Genomic DNA, 10,654 nt, shown 5'->3' on the forward strand with positions numbered 1-10,654 from the left:
CTAATGAATGAACGTTCGCTGTCTGCGGCTAAACGGTGAAACCCGTTCGTTAAAACGAACGTACGAACCGGCGTTCGCTAGATAACTAAACCAAAAAAATAAACCGAACCGAGGCGGCGGTGGGCTGGTGGGCTGCGGGGCTTGGATTATCATGGGTTTAGAAAAAAACATTCGGTTTTCTCGCGAAAACCGAGGCGGCGGCGGATACCTCCAGCGGATCCGGCGAGACGGCGGCGGCGGCGGTGCGGCTTCGGTGCGGCGGTGCGGGGCGGCGCGGCAGCGGGCGGCGTCGGCGACGGCGGCGGCGGGCTGGCGCGGGCGGCGGCTAGGGTTCGGCGGCGGTGGGCTGGTGGGCTGCGGGGATTGGGTGGCGCGGCTTATAAAGCCCCCCCGGGCGGAGTTCCGCTCCGGTACGACCCGAAGTCGGTTTCTCTTATTTTTTAAATAATTCCGTCGTGGAGAAAAAGAAAGAAAAGAAGTACTAAACGGACTCCAAAAATCCCGAAATAAATTTTCCCCGTCCTCTCAAAATAGGCCGGACAAGGTGAACATTTATTTGGGCCTAAAATGCAATTTTGAAAAGAAACGCATATTTTTTTTCCTAATTCAAATAAAATAGCAATAAAACTCCTAATAAAAATCTTATTTGATTTTAACATTAAATCTCCGATATTTCTTTATTTTGAGGAAGGCAATTTATCCTATCTCTTTTATTTTTATAAAAGAAATATTCAAAGAGAAAATAATTAAAATGAAACGATCCTATTTTCAAAATTCGAGAAAAACTCGAATATGAAAATAATGAAACCCCCAACTCTCTCCGTGGGTCCTTGAGTTGCGTAGAATTTCTAGGATCAAACCAAAATGCGATAAAATATGATATGCAATGATGATCTAATGTATAACGTTCCAAATTGAAAATTTGGTATGTTACAGCGCTTCACTCCCCGGCAACGGCGCCAGAAAAGAGTCTTGATGATCCACAAGTATAGGGGATCTATCGTAGTCCTTTCGATAAGTAAGAGTGTCGAACCCAACGAGGAGCAGAAGGAAATGACAAGCGGTTTTCAGTAAGGTATTCTCTGGAAGCACTGAAAGTATCGGTAACAGATAGTTTTGTGATAAGGTAACTTGTAACGGGTAACAAGTAATAAAAGTAAATAAGGTGCAGCAAGATGGCCCAATCCTTTTTGTAGCAAAGGACAAGCCTGGACAAACTCTTATATAGAGGAAAGCGCTCCCGAGGACACATGGGAATTATCGTCAAGCTAGTTTTCATCACGCTCATATGATTCGCGTTCGTTACTTTGATAATTTGATATGTGGGTGGACCGGTGCTTGGGTACTGCCCTTCCTTGGAGAAGCATCCCACTTATGATTAACCCCTATTGCAAGCATCCGCAACTACAAAAGAAGTATTAAGGTAAACCTAACCATAGCATAAAACATATGGATCCAAATCAGCCCCTTACGAAGCAACACATAAACTAGGGTTTAAGCTTCTGTCACTCTAGCAACCCATCATCTACTTATTACTTCCCAATCCCTTCCTCTAGGCCCAAACAATGGTGAAGTGTCATGTAGTCGACGTTCACATAACACCACTAGAGGAAAGACAACATACATCTCATCAAAATATCAAACGAATACCAAATTCACATGACTACTTATAGCAAGACTTCCCCCATGTCCTCAGGAACAAACATAACTACTCACAAATCATACTCATGTTCATAATCAGAGGGGTGTTAATATGCATAAAGGATGTGAACATATGATCTTCCACCAAATAAACCAACTAGCATCAACTACAAGGAGTAATCAACACTACTAGCAACCCACAGGTACCAACCTGAGGTTTTGGGACAAAGATTAGATACAAGAGATGAACTAGGGTTTGAGAGGAGATGGTGCTGGTGAAGATGTTGATGAAGATTGACCCCCTCCTGACGAGAGGATCGATGGTGATGACGATGGTGATGATTTTCCCCTCCCGGAGGGATGTTTCCCCGGCAGAACAGCTCCGCCAGAGCCCTAGATTGGTTTCGCCAGGTTCCACCTCGTGGCGGCGGTGCTTCTCCCGAAAGCTTGCTTCTGATTTTTTCCAGGGCGAAAGACTTCATATAGCCAAAGGTGGGCACCGGAGGCCTGCCATGGGGCCCACGAGGCAGGGGGCGCGCCCAGGGGGTAGGGCGCGCCCCCCACCCTCGTGGATGGTGGGTGCCCCCCCTCTGGTGCTTTCTTCACCCAATATTTTTTTTATATTCCGAAACTGACTTCCGTGGAGTTTCAGGACTTTTGGAGTTGTTCAGAATAGGTCTCTAATATTTGCTCCTTTTCCAGCCCAGAACTCCAGCTGCCGGCATTCTCCCTCTTCATGTAAACCTTGTAAAATAAGAGAGAAAAGGCATAAGTAATGTAACATAATGTGTAATAACAGCCCATAATGCAATAAATATCGATATAAAAGCATGATGCAAAATGAACGTATCACAACCCATTAGTAATGTGGAGAGGAATTGTGTTCTTGGCTGCCTCACACCTCGGAATTCCTCAAGATTAATGTTGATGCAAGTTTTGTGGAGGCCATTAACGCTGCGAGCGTAGGGGTGGTTGTCAGAAATCATAATGGAGAAGTTCTTATTTCCTCTTGGGATTATATTGGTACTTGTTTCAGTGCTGAGGAAGCGGAACTTCGAGCGACCGTCTCAGGCCTTTACATCGGTATCACTCTTCACAAGCCCATAATTTTGGAAACTCACTGCTCGTTCGTGGCCACTGTTTTTGCAAATGATAATCTGGACAAGTCAAACCTTGTTAATTTGAAGAAGGAAGCGTTGAGTGTCTCCAAGATGATGAGTATTTTAAAAATCACCAAGATAAACAGGATGGCAAATATGGTGGCGCATGAGATTGCAAAATTTAGTTTTATAAATAGGTCTAATGATATTCTTATTAATAGTGTTCCGCCCCGCGTGGCAAGAGCTGTAACGAATGATTGTACGAATATTTGTTTTAATTAATTAATATATGGTTGGGTTTTCAAAAAAAAATGGTGAATGAAGTTATAGTCCTCGGTCATAAAATTTATAAAAAAGGCGTTGAATTAGATAAAGCTAAAGTCGATGCAATTGAGAAAATGTCATGTCCTAAAGATATCAAAGGTATAAGAAGATTCCTTGGTCACGCGGGTTTCTATAGAAGGCCAATTAATGACTTCTCTAAAATTTCTAGGCCTCTTACTAATCTCTTACAAATAGATGTTTCATTTTTTTATGATGGTTGTGTAGAAGCCTTTGAAATACTTCAGAAAACTTTGATGACTGCTCCTATTGTTCAACCACCTGATTGGAATTTATCCTTCGAAATTATGTGTGATGCTAGTGATTATGCTATAGGTGTTGTTCTTGGTCAAAAAGTTGATAAGAAATTAAATATTATCCATTATGCTACTAATACCTTGGACACTGCTTAGGAAATTAAGCTACTACCCAAAAAGAATTTCTAGCAGTTGTATTTGCTTGTGATAAGTTCAGACCCTATATTATGATTCTAAAGTTACTATTCACACTGATCATGCTGCTATTGAATATCTCATGGGTAGGAAAGATGCTAAACTAGGTTGATTAGGTGGCTTCTTTTATTACAAGAGTTTTATTTGCATATTGTTGATAGAAAGGAAGTCGATAATCCCGTCGCAGATAATTTGTTTAGGATAGAAAATATTTTTGATGACCCAATACATGTTAATGATAATTTTCCTAATGAGAAATTAGCTGTTATAAATGCTTTCTCTACTCGTGATAACCCTTGGTATGCAGATTATGTTAATTTCATTGTTGCTAAATATATACCGCCCAATTAAAAAAACTTCTTCTTTGATTTAAGACATTACTTTTGGGATGACTCATATCTATATAAAGGAGTAGATGGTGTTATTAGATGTTGTGTACTTGAACATTAGCAGGAAAAAATATTGAGGAAGTGCCACTCCGATGCATACGGAGGGCACCATGCTGGAGACAGAACTACACACAAGGTATTGTAATCTGGTTTTTATTGGCCTATCCTTTTCAAAGATGCACATAAGTTTATCCTTTCTTGTAATGAATATCAAAGAGTTGGAAATATTAGTAGACATCAGGAAATGCCTATGAATTATTTACTTGTTATTGAACCATTTTATGTTAAAGGGGTTTTGATTATAGGGATTTCTATTTTCATGCCTCTCATTGCTTAGTCCTCCTTAGTTTTTCCACGCTCATTTGCAGTCCTCACTTTCCCCCTCTACGGTGCGGCCCACCCTTACAAAAGCCCAAACGGGGGTTTGCCGTCAGGTCAAAGTCTTTGACTATTACCTGGCGCAGTTACTGACGCGTGGGACACCCCTTGTTAGCGGCAGCGCGGGCGTAGGTGGTCTCAGTTACTGATGTGTGGGACACCCCTTATGGGCCCATCTGTCCGGGTGAGTGGTGCATGAACTTGGGACAACAAAAGTTTGAATTTCAAACCATTTGGTAAGAATGGTCCACATTGCAAGTTTGAGCCTATTTTAAAAAAATCAAAGAAAATGAAAAAAAAAGCCTCAAAAATAGGAATGCATTTGCATTGAGCCATCTTATGTGCACTAGTTGGTGGGAAAAATCATAAACTTACAATACAACAAGTTTGTAAAAAAAAACTTCACAAAATGTCCTATTTAGTATGAACTTGCATGGAGTTCAAGGCATATGCACATGGAAATTGACCACATACATGGCACAATCCATAATAACATACCTAAAGTTGGCATAACTATGGGCATTACCACTGTGAGCATTTTGTATAAGCAGAGATCCTTTTTTTTACACGTCTCGCCTTACCGCCATGTAAGTCGAGCTGGTTTATTTATTTTTTGCTGTGGGTTCTTTATTTCCTATTCGGCTTACACACAAGTCAAGTACCTGTGTTTTGACACTCGGCGTGCATCACCCCACATGGCGACGTGTGAATTGAGCATTTTTTTCCACGTGTGATCCCAACTGTTGGCGGTTCCCGCAATTTCCTCGCCAAGGGAAGGTCAAGGTTGTCCAGCTTTTAGATCACCTTCCTCTATGAAGGAACTATGCAAATTCGGTGTGTTGCAAATGGGTGTCAACCAAAGATGAGTACACATATATGAACACACTAGAAGTAACACCTAATCAATTGCACATACATGTGCTTACTTCACAATCAATCATATCTTTGTGCATACAAATTACTAGAACTGAAATTAGATCAGCAGGAGATCGTTGCAGCTAGCTTTGCTTTCTCCTATCATCCATACACAAATTAACATACTCCAATATAACCACACCTAACTATCTAACTAGTTGATCATCACCACCATCATAGCACAGGCGGGAACAAGTAGTCCCAATACTCGCCACCAATCTCCTCCAACTCGATCACTCGATCCACAGCTCCTCCAACGTCAGCGCTCATCACACGCCGATCTTGCACCGCTGGTGTCCCGTGACCTCTCCCTGAGTTGGTGAAAGACACCATCTGATCGGAGCCTCCATACGCCGCAGTGACATCGGCGTCGACGGTTCTTGCATGATCGGTGGCGGTGGCACTGCTTCTCCTCCTCCTCTTTCGGCGCGCGCGGCCCGTGGGATGGTCGGCGGCGTCCAGGAACTGACCGTTGTCGCGCTCCAGGTCGAGCCGGCGCTGCACCTTCTCGATCGGGAAGTTGAGGTGCGCGCGCGGGCCGCGCATGCGCAGCGCCGCCACGTCGTAGGCGAGCGCGGCCTCGTCCGCCGTGGCGAACGTGCCCAGCCACACCCGCGCGCCCCGCCGCCGCGTGTCCCGGATCTCCGCCGCGAATTTTCCCCACGGCCGCCGCCGCACGCCTCTGTAGCTCTTGGGCAACGCGGCCTTGCTTCCAGCGGCAGCGCTCTGCTGCCCTTCTCCTCCTCGAGGCGACGCCGCCGCGAGCGGCGGCTGCTCAGCAACTGGCGGTGTGGCCGCGTCCGCCACGCTGAGCAGCTCGTCCCACTCGTCGGCGCCCATGGAGATCCACCTCCCCAGGCTCGGCAGCCGCTGCAGGATCTCGGCTCCGGCCTGATCCACGAAAGATGTCGACGACGCGGGCATCGGCGTGCACCCCGACGGCGTCTCGGTCATGATGGTCGCCCACACGTCCTCCAGGATGTTACTTGTGTCGCGCGGCGCTCCGATCGCCATGGCTAGCACTCCGTTGCCGAATACTAACAATCTCTGAATTAATTCTCCCTGTGATAACGCTGCGCAGGGTTTATAACTTTATATACGTCTGATATGATCTGCCGAGCTCGTGGTGTCACGGCTGACACGGCCCGGCAGTTGGCGATTCCCGGCGCTGCAAGTCAGAGCGTGGCCGTACTGTGAAGCTAGGTCGAGAAATTAACGAGAAGGAAGCCATAGCTTGGCTGGCATGCAATGCAGAAATTCAACCGCCGCGCCGCCGCGCAAGATCTCTGCAGGAATTCAGGGATGTTCGGTTCGTACGTGTGCATGCATGTGCATGGTATCTTGCGACCGCCGGCTTTCCCCACGGGATATGCTTTCTTTTTCCCAGTAAGGTTGACTAATCGCATGAGTAGAGTAACCATGTATGCAACGGTGATGCATAGGTCAGCTCAGATGTGGCATTTGTGCTCTGTATCCACGCACATTTGACCTACTACGTACAATTGTATTTGTTCTAGTAGTATAGAGTTGGTACCTGTTGGCCGTATAGAGTTGCATACTTTCAGTTTTATGAAATTTGAGGCAATTTGGTGTGGTTTAGTCACAACTGAACTATATATGAAGAGAATTTGACTGACTGCTGATATTTTAGTGTTCTCTGACCAGTCATGTATGTTGTACTAGTTACGACTAAACAATTAGTACTCACATACAACATCCCCATCGATTCTCCAAAACAATAAGCTAAAACATCCCTGGACCTTGATTAGTTAAGTACCTGATTCCCTTCATGGCCAAGGAAATCCTGCTAATGATTGGGTCATCAAGACATCAACACCGTAGAGGTCTGATTTTCTTCCTTAAATTGAATCCAGTTGCTTGACTATTCTAGAAAAATCCAGTTGCCTGGCTAATCTAGAAAAATCCAGTTGCTTGATTGTGATTTGCTTCACAAGCCATGCATGCAATGCAAGTCATACATGCAACGTAGACCCACTTGCTCCCATCATTGCGTTCACATCGACATATCTCTCAACGTTGGTCTTACTCTTATCTTTGAACGCGCTCGTCGATTAGTTGCTAAAAATCTTAAAGTTAATCCTTCAATCCTTGTTTGACAAGTTAAATACCCTGACAAGATCACTCAACCTGAACATTTATTCTTCTTCTTGCGGTTGTTCTCCAGGGACACGTACGCATGGATGCAAGTTGCATTGCATTGCTTGCTTCTGTGTACGTTATCTCTGCTTTAGTTGGAAGTTAGCTGGATTAATCAAATATCGTTCCGCTTGATCATTTCGAGTCGGATTTACTTCACTGAAATTTGAAGCTGGAATCGGTGTACTTTCCCCGCAAAAAAGAAAGGAAAGAGAAAGAAACAGTGTACTAGAAGCTCTGGTTTCAAATGTAAATACCAATATTCCACTGGATCTTTAACTTATGTCTTTTGTGTGAAAATGATCAAATATATTATAAAAGTTCACCAAATACATAAAGCATCTCAAATATAATAAAAATTACATCAAGATTTCATTTTTCGCGAATACGCAAAGCTTGCGTATCATTGCATTGATAGAAAGAGTAGAATGATTACAGAGAGGGGTACAACACATGACACGAACGCACGCAGGCGTGAACATGGTGTCCAGAGCAGAGAGACAAGGGGTACTCGGCCCGAATAGAGGAAAGATAGGACAGGCGGCGAAGCAAACCACAAGTGGGTGGGGTGGCGGCGATTAGCAACGCCGGCAAACGAGGACTGGAGGGACGCAGATCCATGTTGCCGAGACCATAGCCGTCGGGACGTCGGTGAGCCAGGCGAGCTGGAAGGGACGCAGCTGCTGGGTCAAAGAGGCCGGAGCTGCCCGGCATAGGACGCCGTCAACCATGGACACCGGAGAGACGCAGGTCCAAAGTCATCGGGGCCGGAGCAGCGCCAGCAAGTACCCGCCTTGAGGAGCCCCGGGACTGTCACTAGCACTGTAGCCTCGTCGCCTCCGTGCGAGAGCCGTCACCGTGGCTCGGTGGGGGGGAAGGGCCGCTGGGGAGGAGGGGAGGGTGTTGGGGAACGTAGCAGAAATTCAAAATTTTCCTACGTGTCACCAAGATCAATCTAGGAGATGCTAGCAACGAGAGGGGAGGAGTGCATCTGCATACCCTTGTAGATCGCGAGCGGAAGCGTTCAAGAGAACGGGGTTGATGGAGTCGTACTCGTCGTGATCCAAATCACCGATGATCCTAGCGCCGAACGGACGCCACCTCCGCGTTCAACACACGTACGGAGCGGGGACGTCTCCTCCTTCTTGATCCAGCAAGGGGGGAGGAGAAGTTGATGGAGATCCAGCAGCACGACGGCGTGGTGGTGGAAGTAGCGGGATCCCGGCAGGGCTTCGCCAAGCGCAAGCGGGGAGGAAGAGGTGTCACGGGAGGGAGGGAGGCGCCAGGGCTTGGGGTGCTGCTCCCATGCGCCTCCCCACTATATATAGGGGTGGAGGGGGCTGGTTTCTTGCCCTCCAAGTCCATTGGGGCGTTGGCAAAGGTGGGGGGAAAGAAATCCCATCATTTTCCTTCCCCACCGATTGTTATCCCCCTTTTTTAGGGATCTTGATCTTATCCCTTCGGGATATGATCTTATTCCTTCTAAGGTGGGATCTTGGTGCGCCTTGACTAGGGGTGTGGGGCCTTGCCCCCACTACCCACGTTCATGTGGGTCCCCCCATGCAGGTGGGCCCCACTTCGGAACCTTCTAGAACCTTCCCGGTACAATACCGAAAAATCCCGAACATTTTCTGGTGGCCAAAATAGGACTTCCCATATATAAATCTTTACCTCCGGACCATTTCGGAACTCCTCGTGACGTCCGGGATCTCATCCGGGACTCCGAATGACTTTCGGATTTCCGCATACTAATACCTCTACAACCCTAGCATCACCGAACCTTAAGTGTGTAGACCCTACGGGTTCGGGAGACATGCAGACATGACCGAGACGACTCTCTGGTCAATAACCAACAGCGGGATCTGGATACCCACGTTGGCTCCCACATGTTCCACGATGATCTCATCGGATGAACCACGATGTCGAGGATTCAATCAATCCCGTATACAATTTCCTTTGTCAATCGGTACGTTACTTGCCCGAGATTCGATCGTCGGTATCCCAATACCTCGTGACGTCCGGACCATTCCGGAACTCCTATATATAATTCTTCACCTCCGGACCATTCCGGAACTCCTCGTGACGTCCGGGATCTCATCCGGGACTCCGAACAACTTTCGGGTTTCCGCATACTAATATCTCTACAACCCTAGTGTCACCGAACCTTAAGTGTGTAGACCCTATGGGTTCGGGAGACATGCAGACATGACCGAGACGCCTCTCCGGTCAATAACCAACAGCGGGATCTGGATACCCATGTTGGCTCCCACATGTTCCTCGATGATCTCATCGGATGAACCACGATGTCGAGGATTCAATCAATCCCGTATACAATTCCCTTTGTCAATCGGTACGTTACTTGCTCGAGATTCGATCGTCGGTATCCCAATACCTCGTTCAAGCTTGTTACCGGCAAGTCACTTTACTCGTGCTGTAATGCATGATCCCGTGACTAACTCCTTAGTCACATTGAGCTCATTATGATGATGCATTACCGAGTGGGCCCAGAGATACCTCTCCGTCATACGGAGTGACAAATCCCAGTCTCGATTCGTGCCAACCCAACAGACACTTTCGGAGATACCTGTAGTGCACCTTTATAGCCACCCAGTTACGTTGTGACGTTTGGTACACCCAAAGCATTCCTACGGTATCCGGGAGTTGCACAATCTCATGGTCTAAGGAAATGATACTTGACATTAGAAAAGCTCTAGCAAACGAACTACACAATCTTGTGCTATGCTTAGGATTGGGTCTTGTCCATCACATCATTCTCCTAATGATGTGATCCCGTTATAAATGACATCCAATGTCCATGGTCAGGAAACCATAACCATCTATTGATCAACGAGCTAGTCAACTAGAGGCTTACTAGGGACATGTTGTGGTCTATGTATTCACACATGTATTACTGTTTCCAGTTAATACAATTATAGCATGAACAACAGACAATTATCATGAACAAGGAAATACAATAATAACCATTTTATTATTGCCTCTAGGGCATATTTCCAACAGTCTCCCACTTGCACTAGAGTCAATAATCTAGTTCACATCACCATGTGATTAACACTCAAAGTTCACATCGCCATGTGACTAATACCCAAGAGTTTACTAGAGTCAATAATCTAGTTCACATCACCATGTGATTAACACTCAATGAGTTCTAGGGTTTGACCATGTTATGCTTACAAGAGAGGTTTTAGTCAACGGGTCTGCAACATTCAGATCCGTGTGTGCTTTACAAATCTCTATGTCATCTTGTAGATGCAGCTACCACGCGCTACTTGGAGCTATTCCA

General features: G+C 46.1%; 1 protein-coding gene across 1 annotated transcript; it reads right to left on the reverse strand.

Annotated features, from left to right (window-relative positions):
- Window positions 1-5,173: 5,173 nt before the first annotated feature.
- Window positions 5,174-6,285, reverse strand: LOC109754730 (ethylene-responsive transcription factor ERF091). Its single transcript, XM_020313638.3, has one exon. The coding sequence runs from the start codon at window positions 6,208-6,210 to the stop codon at window positions 5,371-5,373; it is 840 nt and encodes a 279-aa protein (XP_020169227.1). The 5' UTR covers window positions 6,211-6,285; the 3' UTR covers window positions 5,174-5,370.
- Between the last annotated feature and the right edge of the window lie 4,369 nt (window positions 6,286-10,654).

Source organism: Aegilops tauschii, chromosome 1 (genome assembly GCF_002575655.3).
Source record: "Aegilops tauschii subsp. strangulata cultivar AL8/78 chromosome 1, Aet v6.0, whole genome shotgun sequence".
In the NCBI taxonomy this organism is placed as follows: Eukaryota; Viridiplantae; Streptophyta; class Magnoliopsida; order Poales; family Poaceae; genus Aegilops; species Aegilops tauschii.